The 19,451-nt window shown below is 38.9% G+C and overlaps 1 protein-coding gene across 1 annotated transcript in view; it reads left to right on the top strand.

The window, feature by feature from the left end:
- The window catches only part of LOC139738421 (polypeptide N-acetylgalactosaminyltransferase 2-like), a 166,508-nt gene that overhangs the window by 71,514 nt on the left and 75,543 nt on the right, over positions 1-19,451 (top strand). Inside the window, exon 6 of the mRNA XM_071649061.1 lies at positions 2,489-2,610. Coding sequence (XP_071505162.1) covers positions 2,489-2,610 — 122 coding nt within the window. The remainder of the gene's footprint in view (positions 1-2,488; positions 2,611-19,451) is intronic.

Genomic DNA, 19,451 nt, shown 5'->3' with positions numbered 1-19,451 from the left:
TGTTTCTTTATTTCATTTTGAATGAATAAAAATTTATTTGTGCTCAGACTTACGAACCAGGATTTGTATAATGTATGAATGTGCTTTATATGAATATTCATGAGCTTATCAGAGGGGAGGATACACTGTACTTCTGTTATTTCCAAAGTTACATGACAGCTGCTTATCGTCAATATTTACACTAAGATCTTCAATGATATGCAAGTGTAGTGCAGGGGCGGATCTAGCTTTTTTCCAAGGGGGGGGGGTTTGAGGGGCTGAGCTGGGTATTGCGAGGGAGCGTAGCGACCAAGCCCGAGCGAGCGAAGCGAGCGAGGGGGGGAGGGTGTGGGAGGGGGGTATCCCCCTTCCACAGTAGGGAGATTTTTCATTTTTACGGTTGCCAGCTTGCGATTTTAAGCATACTTACATGCTCTATTTTTTTTCTTTTTTGCCGACCCTGGCTCCGCGGTCCCTGGATTTGTGATGTCCCAATGGCGATGCAGAGCATCGTCCACAAGGCGATGTCTGTGAGCCGCGTGGAGCCGCGTGGCGTCGCGCCGATTTTTTTTTTTTTTAGCTATTTGAACCCCGTAAGTGATGTTTTCCTGGCATCTACTAACGTAATGGAGAACATAAAAAGCAGTCCATGATATTACGTCTTATTAGAATAAGATCAAATAACAGTTTAAAACAGGCGCGCCGGAAGCAGTTTTGGATTGGGGGGGGGCAAACATTGGAGGGGGCTCAAGATTAGACCATGCATATGTTACACAATATACACATACACACACACCACACACACGCACACGCACACACATCTATTATATATATATATATATATGTATATATATATATATATATATGTGTGTGTATATATATATATATATATATATGTGTGTGTGTATATATATATATATATATATATACATATATATATATATATATATATATATATATATGTTAAGTGGCGTACGGTGGGTCGAAACATGGGGGGAACCATAAAGTAATTTTGACGGTCTGTATGCTTGTGCGTGTGTGCGTGAGCAATAATGGGACTACAATACATTACGGAATGTGATACATTCAACAACGCAGTCATTGAGGAACATTGTAAGTTTTCCTTACATGGATTATGGAATGACGGTGTGAAACGATCGACAAATTATATACTGTCAGCAACATAAGGTGAATGGCATAACAATAAAATGCGAGCGAGCGAAGCGAGCGAGCTTGAAAATTTTGATATTCTGCAGTTCCAAAACTGGAGTTTTGTAGCTATATATTTCGTTTTGGAAATAAATGGGAGCGCATCGGGCGCAACTGCTGGCAATTATTGGCAGCAACATTAGGAGAATGGCATAACGATTCAATGCGAGCGAGCGAAGCAAGCAAGCTTGAAAATTTTGACATTCTACAGTCCCAAAAGGGGGTTTGTAGCTACAGTATATCTTTCACTTTGGAAATTAATGGGGCGGCGCATCGGGCGCAACTGCTGGCAATTACTGGCAGCAACATTAGGAGAATGGCATGACGATTCAATGCGAGCGAGCTTGAGAATTTTGACATTTTACAGTCCAAAAACTCCCGTTTGTAGCTATATCTGTCGCTTTGGAAATTAAGGGGGGGGGGAGGCATCGGGCGCAACTGCTGGCAATTACTGGCAGTAACGTTAGGAGAGTGGCATAACGATTCAATGCGAGCGAGCGAAGCAAGCGAGCTTGAAAATTTTGACATGTTACAGTCCAAAAACTCCCGTTTGTAGCTATATTTATCTTTCGCTTTGGAAATTAAGGGGTGGGGGCATCGGGCGCAACTACTGGCAATTACTGTCAGCAACATTAGGAGAATGGCATAATGATTCAATGCGAGCGAGCTTGAAAATTTTGACATTCTAGAGTCCAACAACTGCCGTCATAGCTATGTTTTTCGCTTTAGAAATTAAGGGGGAGGCGCACCGGGCTCAACTGCTGGATGCGAGCGAGCGAAGCGAGCGAGCTTGAAAATTTTGACATTTTACAGTCCAAAAGCTGCCATTTGTAGCTATATTTTTTCCCTTTTATTCATATATATACATATTTATTTTATTTTCTTTGTTTATTCATTTATTTTTGGCAGCCCAAGGGGGGGGGGGTTTAAACCCCTAAACCCCCCCCCCCCCCCGTAGATCCGCCACTGTAGTGTGTCTGAATTCATGGAAATAGGTTATGAGCAAACCAAGGTTTCATGTCTGAAGTATCAGATTGTGGTTCGACATGTTTGCCATCATCCCAGCATCAAAACTGATGAAAGATAAGTCTCCATACAAGATTTTTTATTTATTTATTTATTCATTTTATTCATTTATTTATTTTTTTTGGTCTTGACGGACTTTAACCATGATTTGATGAGATGAAAGATTGTTGAGAATTCATGTTATGTGGATAATACCCTTTCATAGATATACCTTTTTAGAGATTTTTGTGGTGTTTGATGATGGACAGCTATATCTATTTTTTCCCTGCGGCAGGTCTGATACGATCACGAGTGAGAGGTGCCGATGCAGCCCAAGCCAACATCCTGACTTTTCTTGACAGTCACTGCGAGGCAAACGTCGGGTGGCTGCCCCCGCTCCTGGAACGAGTGGCACAGGTCAGTGGCACTCAGACGTTCATTTCCGCTGTCAGTGAGGGAAAAGGCAGTGTGGCTCGGCTCAGTCAGTAATAAACAGATAATATTGACCAATTGACCATTAAACAGATATCTTGACCATCTTTTATATCTGCATCTTGATGGATACATGTGCAGTGATTGATGGTAGATCTTGTCATGGTGTGCTTTCAATAGTTGACTTCAGGTTTCTTAAATATGTTTTTTTTTTAATGTGAGATTAATCTTAATACAGTGTTTGGTCTCTTTTTTATGCCTTCGACTCTTTAAATCATTTTTGTTTTAAATTCTGTTCATTTGTATGTTTTATGTGTGTGTGTGTGTGTGTGTGTGTGTGTGTTGAATTTTCCTTTCACATTTGTGAATGGAATGTGACCATTTAGTATCCCTTGTCCCACAGACTGACGTCTGTAGATGCAGTCAGACAGGTAACAATTGGGAATGTCGGATGGCAAGTTCTTTGAGAACCTATTCGACAATTCATGGTATAATACAGAGAAAATTGAAGTCTCCTACTATGGTGTAAGGATCTGCTGTAGCTGACTGAGTGCTGTGTAGGACCCCGTTTACAGCGCGGGGCTGGGCTGAGCCCAGCCTCAATTACGAGGCCGGGCCCCGCAAATTTGTCCGTTTACACTGCCGGGCTCGGCCACGCTTTTGATGCAAACCTTTCAATATTTTGTCATAGTGGCGCTCTGCTTGTAAACAAACGCAATTTGGTATTATCTGGTTTTCAGACCCTTTGCCAAATGAATTCCGTGGCGATGAAGTCGCCGTTCGGTCAAAGGCCTTTGCCGAAGGAAAAAATCCTTTGCAGGACAAAACCACCCTAAACTATGCTAGATTTCGACGTTGAGGGGGTTAATATCCTGAACAGCGAAATAGTACAGCAGAGGGTTTGGAAGCCAGACTAAAATTGGCCGCGCATTTGGCCCAGTTTGCGTTTACACTGAAAAAAGGCCGGGCTCGGTCGCGGCTCGGCCGCGGCCGAGACCACCTCCAGAGCGTGGCAAAATACGAGGCCAATTTTGGCCTCGCATTTGGCCTTTTGCGCGTTTACACTGAAATGAAGGTGTGGTGGACTCGGCCGCGGCTCGGCCGCGGCCGAGCCTCGCACTGTAAACGGGGTCTAGGTAAGGGATCAGTACAATGATAGTGCCAGAGCCATGCATAAGAGGAGTAAGAAAAATATATATGAAAGCATTCCCTTTTTCCAAACGGAAACATCTGCAGACTTTCCCAGCAGCCTGAAAGATGTAATTGGGGTTTTTTTCCCCTAACCATTGGTCAATATGGAAGGAAAAGGCTGAGTAAGCAAGAGTCCCAGGCACAAATTGCTCTTTTTTCGATTGATTATTGGCATGTTTGATTGAATTTTAAAAAGCCTGTAGAAATTGGTTATAGGGGATCAAGTTAGAATCATTTCAACCTTTTTAGATTGGCAGACAAACTTGTTACAAAACTTAAATGGAAACATGCTTCATGCCACTCAAAGTTCTTTTATTTTTTGTAGGTCTGAAAGTGAAACACATTTTGTCAAACTACGTTTAGCCAATCATGGTCCTGAGGTGTACATATCAACCCAGTTTTGCTCGATTCTATCTTGTGTAACTTGCAATATGAAAGGTTTTACCTAAAGGTCATGAATAAGGAGGTATAGAACATAGTATGACCTTTATTCACTTCACGTGCATATATATAGGTACATAGTTATGCATGCAGGCATATTGGCAGTTAATGTTGCTTGTTTGATGGACAAAGTTTTTGATGCAACTAATGCATGGAATATAACTTGTCACTTGAATTTGATGACGAGACTCATCTAAGGGCGGAGCACATTGTAGCTGTAAACCTGTTTCAGAATGTTATTACAAACAAGGTCTCTTGCAAGTGTGAAACCCTTCGTTGACTAATGAGAAACTTGATTATATTGTGGCTTCCCGTCAGAAAATAGGTTATGAAAACATAGCGTTTATAATTTGAATTTCATAGTCTATTCACCATGCACCATTTAGGCTACATATGGATTGGCTGTATCAATTATATTCTCACTGCACCCAACCAACATTGCCATTTTTGTTTTGTTTTGTGTGGCTTTAATTGAAATGTGGTAACTACAATGATCGTTTATCATTTTGGAAATGTGCAATCAGTGTGACCAATTAGATATGGAAGGTAATACTCATTTGCAAGATATTGTGTGGTGGGGTGCTGGCTTTAGAGCGAATATTGAAAAAAGTTAAACATGTACAATTTTAACAAACTGTTCTCTTTTTTGATTGATATATAGACATCACATCACAATTCTTTGAGTGTAATGCTTCATGCAAATCAATGTTACCAAGACCAAAATGTTGATATTGTAAATTCTGAGATGCAATAGCTGCATTCAGGCATAGGAGTTTACTATGTATGCCATATATTTTATTTAGTCTAAATTTGTGCAGGTCTATTTTTTCACGAATCGGGACTTCCCGACAATTTTTATGAGTGGTTAAATTTGCGATTGTGGAGTACAGTACTGAACTGAGGAATGTATGAATGCACATCACAGTATGCATGTTAGGAACAGGGTTAATATTTTAGTATGTCTATATTCACAAATAGCATGTGACTTGTTAAATTCTCGAAAGTAAAAACCTAGCAAAGCATTTGGCATTGTATATGCAGTAACGGGTTTGCATTGCAATGTGACAATTGGGTGGGGGGGTTTTTTCGTTCACACATGGCTATGGAAGAATGTGGATGGGAGAGGAAAATTAGCTGTTTATATGGTTATAATGTTCATCAGAGATAGTTGCTTTGCAACAAATAATTGCATCTATTATGCCATGTTATGCCACCATAGATTTCCAGAAACTGAAAGATGATCTGAAAAATTGTGGAATTTGTGATTATTTGTCCTATTTGTGCAGCAGAAGATGAGATCATCCAAATGTCTCAGGCTTTTATAGTCTCTGGATTGAATGTCATTAGAATATTTCCTGCATTGAACCTCTCCTTGCTATGCAGACTTACCACAAACTACAAGGTTCAAGTTTAATGACATCCCCCTGCAATGATCTTGCAGAAATGTGTGTCTAGACAATAAAGTGGCTGATCGTATTCCGTCTGTCATTTGGAGGTCATAATTGTAATTTACTTAGCATTTCACCAGAGATGGTGTATCACAATGTAGAATTACAGTTCAGCTTGAAATCATATGTATGTAAAGATGTGACATCACTCAAATCGTTCCATTGGCCTAATGTTCTCTTTATTTGATCATCATCTTACAGTGAAGACAATTTTTTAAATCATGATCATATTCATAAGTTCATTCATTTTGCGCACTCTTTTTTCATATAATGGCATTTGCACAACAAGAAGAAGTAATTATACTGCAAAAGGGTAATGTGTCGTCCGTGAAGCCTTTCCTTTGTCAAATAAAACTATATAGATTATGCAAATTTCAGGAAAATCATGAAATATATATAAAATTATCAAAAATAATGTAACCATAAAAAGTGATTGATATTCAAGATGGTAATAAAAACAATGAAAACATGAATTCAATCGTAAATAAGCAAAACATTATAAGCAGGAGATAGAAGGAAAAGTTTCAGCTATGTGAGGAGAGTAAGAAAGAAAATCAAGGAGCCTACACTACACATCCTTTGAACAGATAACCTATGTACTTGAATTCACTGTCTGTGGCCCACTTTGTGTTGGCACTTGGCATATTATACTTGTTCATTGATGAGCCATGCCTCTTTGAGATTTGATGGCATTTGGGAAGTTTGTAATTGACCCTCGTTTCCCCTTTCTGAGCATCAGCGCTGAGAACCACTCTCCTGCTGCCGAATATGTCTGGCGTAACCTAGCAACAAGCTTTTGGCTGATGGCCATGATTATTATAAATGATCCATTGTCCTCAAAGCGATTAAACTACAGTTCGGGAGCACTTTTTATGTTGAAAAATTATGTTTCACGTTAGGCTGTGTCAGCAAGAATCAGCTTGATCTGAACATTGAAATTTTCTTACTGTTTGTATCTTTCTGGGGATTAAAAAATGGGATTAAAAAACAAAACAAACAGAATAAGATACACTTGATAGTTGGCACCTGAATATAAAAACTACAAGATCAAGTTTGGTGTGACACAATTCACTTCCTATGTAATGATATGCTGTGTATCTGGGCTTCATTATTTGAAACATGATCTCCATTCTGGTGTGTTCCAAAATTAAAGTAATATTTTGAACACAATATCAATATCATTGAAACTATGTATCTGTATAATAAGTTATCCTGCAAGAAGATTAGTTGCATAATTCAAGGCTACTGCAAAGTCGCAAGGACTCAGCGAATATTCTTGTTAATATATGTTAGCAAATGGACGAAATCGCCCAGTGTTGATATTCTCTTTACCACTCTTTTCTCTTTCCTGCATGTCTCATATTTTATTGCCAAACCACTTGATGATAGTGTAGTTATGACTGTGGTTGCCATGCAACGCATCTTTGCACAGTTGTCTTTGATCTAGACTACCTTCCGACCATCCTGAAAAAAGGGGGACAGGGGCCCAAATCGAATTTAAATGCGTCTGGGCAGAAGTTGCCAGAGGCTGAATCTAGGTCAAGAAATGAAACGTAACACCCTTATTCATCAGATTTTTGTGTTTTGATGGCATAAAGTGCTTGTCATCTCGTACAGATTGTACAGATTTTTTCTGTCTTTCTCTGTGGGAGTGCGTCAAGCCAAATTATCTCAAAAGCACTTTTTTTTTTTTTTTGCATATCACGGATATCATAACAAAAAGGGTTGTCTGGGATAAACTGTGTGGTGATGCATAATGGTGAGGAGAGGGTAGGTTTATGGGGACCTCGTGTACCATGTATCATCTCTGTGGGAAATTACTATTCATCGAAGGCAGCACCTTATAATGTAAAGGAATGACTCATTACATAGATATTTTTCTATTTTCATGTCATTGTCATTTTAATTCACAGACACTTTTTTTATGTGTGTGTGCGTGTTTTTTGTTTTTAACAGCAGTTAGTTATCAAACCTGGATACTTTGGGGGTAAACATGCAAATAGCCATGAAAACAGGTTTAGGCAGGGTAGCATCTTGATACAATTTCCTGGGTAGAAAGGTCTATGAGGAGGATTTTGAAGGACAAGGTCTGTACTAGGAATTGTAATCGGACCCAGCACAAACGGCCTTGTGTTGGCAGATCTAGCTTTGTGCTGAAGCCATGTGCTTTGACTGTAGGAGTTATAGATGTGTGGAACATATGCCTCCTTGCGGAGTTTGATCAAGCTTTGATTCGACTGACCTGGTTCCATTCCCCATTGTTTGCTGTGTGCCGTTGTGCCTGGGAATAGCACTGTTACAGAATGATTTCCCGGAGCCCCCAAGTTTGCCTAGCTTCTGGAATGCCATTGTGTACGTTTTTCTCCAGAGTTTGCCCAGACTTAAACGAGTAAATTTGCTGTATCCAAGCAGTGCCGGATTTCCAGTGTGTGACACGAATTTCCTGCAAAGATTCTCACTGCCATGAAAAAGCATATTGTAACAGAGACTTGTATGAAGGTATTCTTTGGCATTTGCGGGATCAAGTGGAAAGCTAAACTGATATTTGCCAAATGCTGACTTCACTGTATTAAAGTAATCTCACATTTGCATGTATACCTTAATAATTTCGATCGTATCCCTATCAGAAAGTGAAGTGAATTTTGAATTGAATTGAATTGAATTGAATTGAATTGAATTGAATTGAATTGAATTGGATTGGATTGAATTGAATTGAATTGAATTGAATTGAATTGAATTGAATTGAATTGAATTGAATTGGATTGAATTGAATTGTAGTTGAGAGACTAGCAGAGTTGCAGAGACTCCAACTCTCCCGTTTTTGACAGGCGATCTCCCGCCGAAAACCCATTTTTGCAAAATCTCCCGTTCTCCCGCTTGAGATTTAATTTCTCCCGCCCTTGTCTGGCTCTGTGCCTCCCGTTGGAAAGGATTTCTTACTTATTGCTATTGTATGTGGAAAAGAAAATAAGCCTTAGATAGCACCAGAGAGCATCTAGAACCCTAGGAACTTCGCGCTTCGCACGCATCAACTTGGAGTCTCCCGTTTAATAGGGGTTTCAGGCGGGAGAATCTCCAGATCAGAAGGTGCTTTTGGTTGGAGTCTCTGGAGTTGGTGGAGCTAGGCCTACATACTGTGTTCATTCTTCTTTGGAGATGGCTTGTTTTGCTCAGCCCATTGGCCTGCTGACAGTTTTTGCAGCATCAGACAGGGTTATACAAATCCTTCGGCCCTCCCCCGCACTAAAGGTGCCCTGCCTAGTGGATCCTCTTTGTTTTCCAGGAAGTCTGTTGGAGTTCCAGATTTATAACTTGCTCCCTGTTGCCATGGCTATTTCTGTCGTGGAAGTGGGACAGTAAAAGAATATTTCTCATTTTTCTTTTGTTTTTGTTTTCTTTATTGTTAGTGAAGACCAGTGGAAGTGCATGACTCAGTTTTTCCAGAATTGCCTCATCTACCCCCTCCTCACCCCACCCCACCCCCACCCCCATTGCCTCAATGTACATTGCTACAGCCAGTACAGTCACGTCATGATGCCATAGATATCCATCCTGCTATAAGACTTCCTGTTGCGGAAGTGGGGGAGGGGAAGTCGATAGAAATAGTGTGAGGCATGTACAAAGAGAGGGTGTCAGGTTTTGTCCCTCTGGAATCTGTTTAAACTCTGTAGGTATTCGTCGGGCCTCTGTGACGCGGCCAAGCGCATTATTAGTAGGCTCGTTTATGATTGTTGGCCTCATCAGGTAAAATCACTAGGAGAAATGGTACCAAGCTATTCTTTTTATTCAATATTTATCCATTAAACTGCAGTAACATTGTTTCCAAATTTAATAACTCGTGAAAATATTGCCATGCGCTAGAGTAATAGTGAAATTTACAACAGCCTCAGTGTCAAGTTGCGAAAACAACATCTCGCAAAAATGTTTGTGACCTCCCCATTCGTGAAAATATCTGTATGCGAAAATAACAGCTTATACAGTACTTCACTCATTTTATTGTACACGCCGAACGAGCTTGAGCAGGGGACTATGAAACGGGCTCCGTACGTGTGTGTGTCCGTGTGTCCGTCCGTCTGTCTGTCTGTCTGTGCGTCCGTGTGTGATCGAAATGTTCAATTTGCTACTTCTCTGTCATTTATCAGCCAATTTTGATTCTGTTTGCTTTATATGATAGCACTACATGGGAGCTGTGAAACTTCTACACAGAATTTCAGTTGTGACCTTTGACCTTGACCTTTGACCTATATTGTACATTTTGCTTCAAAATGCTACTCCTTCGCCATTTCTAACCTGATTCCAATTCCGTTTGCTTTAAGTGATGGCTCTAGGTGAGGGCTTCAAAACTTCTACACAGAATTTTGACCTTTGACTTCTTTGACCTTTGACCTTGATTTTTGACCTATATTGTACATTGGCTACAAAATACTACTCCTTCGCCATTTCTAACCCGATTTCACTTCCGTTTACTTTATGTGATGGCACTAGGTGAGGGCTCAAAACCGCTACACAGAATTTTGACCTTTGACTTCTCTGACCTTTGACCTTGATTTTTGACCTATATTGTACACTGGCTACAAAATGCTACTCCTTCGCCATTTCTCACCCAATTTCGATTCCTTTTGCTTTATGTGATGGCATTAGGTGAGGGCTTCAAAACTTCTACACAGAATTTTGACCTTTGACTTCTTTGACCTTTAACCTTGATTTTTGACCTGTATTGTACATTTTGCTACAAAATGCTACTCCTTCGCCATTTCTAACTCGATTTCGATTCCGTTTGCTTTATGTGATGGCACTACGTGAGGGCTTCAAAACTTCTACACAGAATTTTGACCTTTGACTTCTTTGACCTTTGACCTTGATTTTTGACCTATATTGTACATTGGCTACAAAATGCTACTCCTTTGCCATTTCTAACCCGATTTCACTTCTGTTTGCTTTATGTGATGGCACTAGGTGAGGGCTTCAAAACTTCTACACAGAATTGTGACCTTTGACTTCTTTGACCTTTGACCTTGAGTTTTTACCTATATTGTACATTTTGCTACTAAATGCTACTTCCGGCGGGGACATATATTATGCACCGCATAATTTCTACTTTTCCTTGTTTTCACTTATACATGTAGGTCCTATACCCATGCAGGGCTGTTAAGGTTGTTATGTTGTATTCAGCATGGTTTTGTATGAACAATTTATGAGACCTGGACAGGTCAAGATTATGGCATAGTGCACAGAGATAAACATTCAGACATAATGTGATATATTGGCTTCATGATTTTGTAGGCATTACATCATTATTTTCAAAGCTTACTTGGGCCTTCACAGTGATGTGTAGTCAAGTCAAGAGTACTACAAATACCGTACTAAAACTAAAGCTATGAATGTTGCTGTTTTATATAAGTAGTTTGGTATATTTTTGAAGCAAGTGCACATTGTCCTAAATGCAAATCTGTGGAAAATCACCATACTGCCATTTCAAATCTATGAGGCAATATAAATGAATGTTGCTGTTTTATTTATAAGTAGTTTGGTATATTTTTGAAGCAAATTATTGCCACTTTTTGATCACTCGTTTGTTTGTTTATGTGTTGTTGGTAGGCTGCAGGTACTCGATACAACTAGATTCATGCAATCTTCATGCTGACCCTCAACTACTGAGCTCATGTATCCGGCCATTGATCTCTTCCATAAAGTTTTCTCACAGCATGCTTTTATTACTGTGTTGTGATGTCGAGGTGAGAGTGACAAAACGGAATAGTAGGGGAAAAAGAATGTGTGAGAATTTGCTGTGACTACAAACTACACATGCAGACTTTCTTTTTTGCTCTCATATGTCAAACCGAGTAGTTCTTTGGTTGTGTTGTCCCCAGGAGCAGTGGATAGAAGAAAAGAATATCAGAATTTGTCTGGTAGACACATTTGATGCCAGAAGACCCGTGGGTTTTTTACACATGGTGTTCAATAAATTGGAGACTTTGACCCTCAACACCAATAATGTCAAACAAACTTCTAGCACTCCAGAGAAAAAAAGAGAGAAGGAAATAAAGGAAGGAAAAGTGCAAAACTGAGGTGCTGTGAAATGTTTTCAAGTGAATAACTTATTTATCACAGTGCACCAAAACTCAAGAATACATGTAGGGTCTGTCTCCTTGTGACTCTAGTCTAGATCTCAGACCCATACTTGCATGTATTGCTACAAACTTGACAGAAAAAGAAATACGCAAAATAGACCACAGGCACAGGGATGGAATGAGTCTTTGCCATTATATCTCATTCCAAGAAGCAAAGTTGTGGATTTCCAACCTTGAAGATGTTATAAATTGCAGCTATGCTGTAGGAAACAGTATTTTTGTGTGTTTTTGTCAGTCTGCTTGCGAAATCAGTAAAAAGAATATAAGCAGCTGACATTACCTAGGATATAGGGCCTATACAACAGTTTAATGTAGGATTCCTACGTTACTCAAGAGGACAAAATATTTGCACATGGCATATATGGTTTTTGTTTCAGGCTTGTAGTAATAGATGTGGCTGTAGTATGAGGGTGTGGAAATGCAACAAATTTCTAGAAAACAAGACTATGTTCACTCTAGACGTGAGGCCAATTGTCCATATTATGCTGATACCCCCAGGCGTGATTATGTATTAAAGTGATTTTAATCAGAATTGTGGCTGCATTTCCCACCATGGGGAAATATGATTATATTTGTTAATTTTTCCCTAGAGACTTTCTTCCCCAATAAGCATCTGAATAGGCACAAGGTATGCCTGCATGGCTTTCCCATGAAAGCTCTCCTTTTCAGTAGAGCACTCGTTTTCGTTGCTATATTTACTTCTTCTTGTCACCACTGCAAAGTATGCATCGTTTTTCTCATATATTCATTCATACATATATATATATATATTGTATTATACTTCATGACTGGTACTTTTTACAGATTGTTAAATGATATAATTTGTCCGATGTACACTTTGTACTATTCCTATGTATTTATTACCTTTTGTCAGATGGAAATACAGTATAATTGAATAATAGGTAATAATAATGAAGTAAGTATCTACCTATGAATCCAAATAAGTGTGATTGAAATCTTTGCACAGATTCCTTTTTGTGGACAAGATTCAGCTTGCATTTACCAGATGAAAGAAATTAATTTGATTACCAAGAAAATGTGCCAGATATCATTATATCTACTGTGTACTTGCTAAGAAATGACACACCATTAATATAGGGGTAAGTCACAACAGTGTTGTCCTTTTGCAATAATAATTACCCCTGAGTTTAGGTACAGGTAGATATAGCAAGCAAATAAAAAAAAATGTCTGTATTGTAAGATATTTGATGTTATTGGTTTTATTTATGTAGGTATCTGTTTTTGTAAATGTGTTGGGGGGGGGGGTAGTGAAGGGTATCGTTTAGATGTGTTGAAGGAAATATTTTTGGCAGTTTTCATGTGAAATTTGATGACTTCTGAATGCTGCCTTGGCTAGCTGTCAAGTAGCCATTGACATCCTGCTTTGGAGGTTGTGGAATGGAGTAATTATAAGCAGCTACATAGAACATCACATAGCTTTGATTCAACATATTTAGCTTATCTCCTACGACTGTTTACAAGGGGAAATGTTAGCTAATGTCCCTTCCCTGCCACAGATGAATTCTGGTCAAATTCCAAGTGCTTGAAGAGAAATGAAACAAATTATTGTTATCAGCTGTGCTGACATAGGTGTCTCAAGTTTTGAGAGAATCCAGACGTATCAGACATATGTCTTTGGGGGTCAGCGTCTGATATTGATGACTAATAGATGGGTTTAAACCAACATGTTCAGATTTCATGTGTAATGTTGCAGCAGGTGTAGTTCCTGCTGAACAGCAGGTATGATGCCAAAGACTTCCCTGATATGCCAGCAACTTTGTGCCTTCAAACTGAAAATCACAAGATGCTAGATGGGAAAATGTATGGCCATTCTTGGAGGGAATAATATCTATAGATTTGAATACATTAACTGTCCTAATGATGACCAGCGGTCAGCCAGTAAAGACTAAAGAATAGCTGTTGCTGCTTAGTAACTGTAGGAAAACAAATCCTGCTGCGGTGTGTTGCATCGTGGGAGTTCCAGGTCCGCAACCAAGCTTCCTTCCTCTGGTGGTCTCGGGTTGCAACCTATGGACCGTAAAAGTAGGCCATGATGACCAAGTGTAAGCTCTTCCATCGCAATGCCTTCCTCGGCATCCGATCGGAAAGCCCTCTGTCATCTTCCAGAGAAAATATGGCCACCGCACCGAAAGTGTAACGCAGAAAATAGTTTGTGACTGAAACTGAAGTCATCAAGGCTGTCATTTAACTCACTGAGGACAAGTCCAGAGTATACTCGGGCAGGGGTCTTTCGGAAATGCGCGTTGTAGCAAAATCAGCCCGTCCTCAACATGTTAATAGCGGCATGTCACACACAGCTGATCAAAATCGAAAAGCAGCAGGATGCAAAAACTGTTACCATGGTAATTCTTGTGTGTGAACACACACACACACACACACACACACACACACACACACACCTCTTGATACAAACATCTCGTGACGTAAACATCGGTGCTGCTTGACTTTTCTTGGAACTCTCGCATTGATTTAGCCCTGCACAGCATGTTTGGATGGCACATGGCAAACTGGTATCATTTGTTTTTAAATCCCGTAATGCAATTCCCCACACATAGGTTTGCACACTTGGGTGCCTTGGGTCATACTCCAGTCATTGTTCAGGCATGTGCAGTCTGGAGACTCAAAATGTTTCATTTGCAGCCAAGTGACTTTTTTTCTAGTTCTTTTTTGGTGCCATGTGTGAATGGTAGCAAATAAAATGGATTTTTACATCATGATGCAAAAACCGATTACTGCTGTGCGTGAATTGTAGCTATCAGTGTAAATATGAGCAATTAAAACATCTGTCAACACCGAGACAAACCGTTTTTTATGTATCAGTATTGCAGGCTGCAGGAATGGGCCATCACGGGTTACAAACTCTTCTCCTCCACTCACACACACACACACGTGCATGCGCACTTGACTCTGGAAAAAAAAAAATCATGCAAAAGAACTCATGAAACACTCAAAATTTTCCAGGTGCCTGCCAGTTGCATATCCAGGAGGGGGCACACCAGGGCATGCCCCCCCCCCTTATTTTTTGTTAAAATAGAAAAGAAAAAGAAATGAAATGAAAGGGGCATGTTCGTCTCCTTTAATTTTTGGATTTGTGCCCCACCCTTTCCGTAATTCCTTGATCCACCCCTGCCTGCCCCTAGATTCCACCTTCGTTGTCACTTCTTTCTGCTGCAGATGTCAAGAAACAAATTAGCCTCTAGTAGATTTGTGGACAACATGGACTGAACACTGTAAATAATTCATTCCTGATCTGCTGGATTCTGCTGGATTTTTTTTTTTTTTTTTTTTTTTTTTTTTTGGCAGTGGTTTTGGTTTGAATTGAGACATAATGAAGACACTTCTGGGTGTGTTAAAGGGGTTTGTATCACGTCAGGTTATTAAAACTAATGGCTATAGATATGTTAAAGGGATTAGAGCTCATTTTGAAAGGGATGAATAGTTTCATTGAGAAATAGCTCATCAGAGCCTAAAACAAGGACATAACTAATCTTCATGTCATCATACAGTCTTATCATCAGAGGACATTTGCAGGATAAATTTAGCAGACTTTTCATTTGATGGACAGATGAGGAGCCAATAAATGAAAAATTAAACTAGAGATTGTAATTTGTCATCACTGACAAATTAAGGTGATCTGATTTTTTTTTTAATCAATGATTCGAGTCCTGATCGTAATAGGCATGACAATACAAGTTTCATCTGTGTTTAGAGACATTGGCCGTGTGAGGTTTGGATTCTCATTTAGAAAAGGGAGTCATATCTGCCATCTTTGGTACCAATTCTGTATACACTGAATAACGAAGATACAGCAACGAATACATATGACCTTTGACCCACCTTTACACTCCCAAGATGGCATCTGAGGAAAAAGTGGTTATTTTGTGAAATGATTCTTGCGACATCGTCTATATTCGTGTGCAAAATATGGCAAAGATAGGACAGGTATTCACCAAGATGCAAAATGCAAAGTCTTAGGTACAACATAAAATCTGGGAGAAATTCACCGAAGGGTAAGTGAGAGCTAGTGCTCGATAAAGAAAAGCATGTCGATTTTCACATTAAAAAAAAATCCCTCCCATAGAGATAACACGTCATAACGAAAATACAGAAAGAAGTACATATGACCTTTGACCTCACTTTGCACACCCAAGATGGCGTCTGAGCAAAAAGTGGTTATTTTGTGAAATGATCCTTGTTACATGGTCTTTGTGTGTGGAAAATATGGGAAAGATAGGACATGTATTCACCAAGATACAGGATGAAACATTTATGACCTTTGACCCTAATTTACATACCCAAGATGGTGTCTGATCAAGTAGTTGTTATTTTATGAAATAATGTACGTGACATGAACTAAACATGTGCAAAATATGGGATTGATAGCCATTGTTGTTGTTCATCTATTGCACAGAAAGTAGTAGAAAGAAAGAAAAATAAAGAAAAAAATATGTTATTTTATAGAAATTTGAAGGAGAAGCATAAAAAAATCAGAAAAAGATAAAGTTAGGATGGGAGATTAAGACTAACTAAAGAAAAAGAAGAAAAAAATGTTTAAAAAAATGAAAAAAAAATATTGGCAGGGGTGAGCCTCGAACCAGGGACCTTAGGATTACGAGTCGGATGCGCTATGCAATGACCTATTTCATGCTCCATAGGCCCTGTGTATTAAGCAAAATGACGCTGCATCGAAGCCACGTGCCATTTTCAACCAAGTTTTTCGACGTGATGCCGACGTCGTATGAAAAAATGAAGGGCACATTTACGATAGCCCAAAGTCTCAGCTACAACATACTAAAATCTGGGAAAAATTCACCGAAGCAAAAGTGAGCTAGTGCTCGAAAAAGAGAGTCATGTCAATTTTCACTGCCAGAAAAACTGCTCTCCCATAGAGATAACACGTAAACTGGTCAAATTCTACAAGGATACATTCAATCCATTTTTACGAGGCGATGACGTCATCCAATCAAAATGTTGTTTTTACATTAATGAAAGAACATTTCATAAGCTACAACATACTGAAATATGGGAGAAAATTGGCAGAGGATAAGTGAGATACGCTCGAGTAAACTTGTAATTTGATGACGTCATTTTGAAAATTTACTTTTTTTACTTTATTAAGAAATTTGATATCTTTTAATCATTTTGTCAGCATTGCCTACCCATGAAATGACATGTACAACTCATCAGCTTTCAATATATGTAAAGAAAATGGGGGGTCACCGTCCATCCTGACGAGTAAAATCGGATTTAAAATTGGCAGTTTTTTGGCATAGTTGCACTGTATATCGCCATTGACGCGCGCGCGGAATTTCAACTTTGACGGCCCCGTATGACGTCATATTGAGTCGGATTGACTTGAAACGTGGTATAAATATTCCTTGACATTTCAGACATGCGATCAAAGTGAAAAAACTGGAAATTTCAATTGCATATGAGCTGTGCGTGCGTATATGCGCGCGCGCGTACGCGTCCGTCCGATTTTTTCAATTTTTCAAAAAATGCTCCAAATGGTCTGAAACGTGTGCAAAAAAATTTTGAGCTCGATTGGAGCATACAAATATTTCAACGCGCGCGTGCGCGCACGTTTTAAGAGAAAATATGAATTTTGAGAACATGAGTAGAATGCGCATAACTTTAAATATATGTGACGTAAATTTCATTGAAAAATTCTATTTCATTAATGAGATATGATTGAGAATGTGTTTTCATATAATGACGTCATAGTGACGTCACGGTCGACTGATCACAATGATACATTAGATTTGCCGTCTTTGGGACATGATGCATACATGATATAATTTTGAAATTGACAGGCAGCGGACTTTCTGAGCTAACCTCTGCACAACTTTTGAGGAGAAATAAAGAAGAAGAAGAACTAGAGATTGTAATTTGTCATCACTGACAAATTAAGGTGATCCGATCTTTTTTTTAATCAATGATTCGAGTCCTGATACTGCAAAGTCTCAGCTACAACATATTAAAATCTGAGAGAAATTCACCGAAGCATAAGTAAGATAGTGCTCGATAAAAAGAGTCATGTCAATTTTCACATCTAAAAAATTCCCTCCCATAGAGATAACACGTCATAGCAAAGATAGAAAAAGAAGTACATATGACCTTTGACCCCACTTTGCACAGACAAGATGGCATCTGAGCAAAAAGTGGTTATTTTATGAAATGATCCCTGTAACATGGTCTTTACGTGTGCAAAATATGGGAAAGATGGGACATGTATTCACCAAGACACAGGATGAAACATCTATGACCTTTGACCCTAATTTACATACCCAAGATGGCGTCTGATCAAGTAGTTGTTATTTTATGAAATAATGTACGTGACATGAACTAAACATGTGCAAAATATGAAGGTGATAGGGGCTTTTTTCTTGAGTTATTGCAAAGAAAGTTGCAAAAAGAAAGAAATATTTCAATACATCGAAGATAAACTTTAATTTCAACCAAGTTTTTTCACGTGATCCCGACAACTTATGAAAGAACGAAGGGCACACTTACGATAGCCCTACATCTCAGCTACAACATATTAAAATCTTAGACAAATTCACAGAAGCATAAGTGAGCTAGTGCTCGATAAAGATAGTCATGTCAATTTTCATTTCCATAAAAATTGCACTCCCATAGAGATTACACGTAAACTGGTCAAATTTGACAAGGTTACCTTCAATCCATTTTTTCGAGGTGATATCGTCATCAAATCAAAATTGTTTAATTACGTTTATGAAAGAACATTTCATAAGCTACAACATATTGAAATTTGGGTGAAAATTGGCAAAGGATTAGTGAGATACGCTCGAGTAAACTTGAAATTTGATGACGTCATTTTGAAAATTTACTTTTTTTACTTTATTAAGAAATTTGATATCTTTTAATCATTTTATCAGCATAGCCAGCCCATGAAATGACATGTACAACTCATCACCTTTCAGAATATGTAAAGAAAATGGGGGTCACCGTCCATCCTGACGAGTAAAATCCGATTTAAAATTGGCGGTTTTTTGGCATAGTTGCACTGTGTATCCCCATTGACGCACGCGCGGAATTTTGAATTTGACGGGCCCGTATGACGTCATATTGAGTCGGATCGACTTGAAACTTGGTAGAAATATTCCTTGAAATTTCGGACATCCGATCCGTGTAAAAAATTGAAAATTTCTATTTCATATTAGCTGTGCGTGCGTATATGTGCGCGCGCGTACGCGTCCGTCCAATTTTTTCAATTTTTCAAAAAATGCTCCAAATGGTCTGAAACGTGTGCAAAAAAAGTTTGAGCTGGATTTGAGCATACAAATATTTCAACGCGCGCGTACGCGTGCGTTTGAAGAGTACAGATGAATTTTGAGAACATGAGTAGAATCAACTTGATTCGAACTATATGTGAGGTAAATTTCATAGAAAAATTCCATTCCATTAATGAGATATGAATGAGAATGTGTTTTCATATAATGACGTCATAGTGACGTCACTTTCGACTGATCACTATGATTTTGTTAGATCTATCGTCTTTGGGACATGATACATATATGGTATAATTTTGACATTGATAGGATAAGGACTTTCTGAGCTAACCTCTACACAA

Source organism: Diadema antillarum, unplaced genomic scaffold, assembly GCF_040938485.1.
Source record: "Diadema antillarum isolate AM-2024a unplaced genomic scaffold, OU_Dant_1.0 scf00000029, whole genome shotgun sequence".
Taxonomy (NCBI): domain Eukaryota; kingdom Metazoa; phylum Echinodermata; class Echinoidea; order Diadematoida; family Diadematidae; genus Diadema; species Diadema antillarum.
The sequence above is the reverse complement of the archived record's forward strand: the minus strand, read 5'-3'. Positions and strand labels throughout refer to the sequence as shown.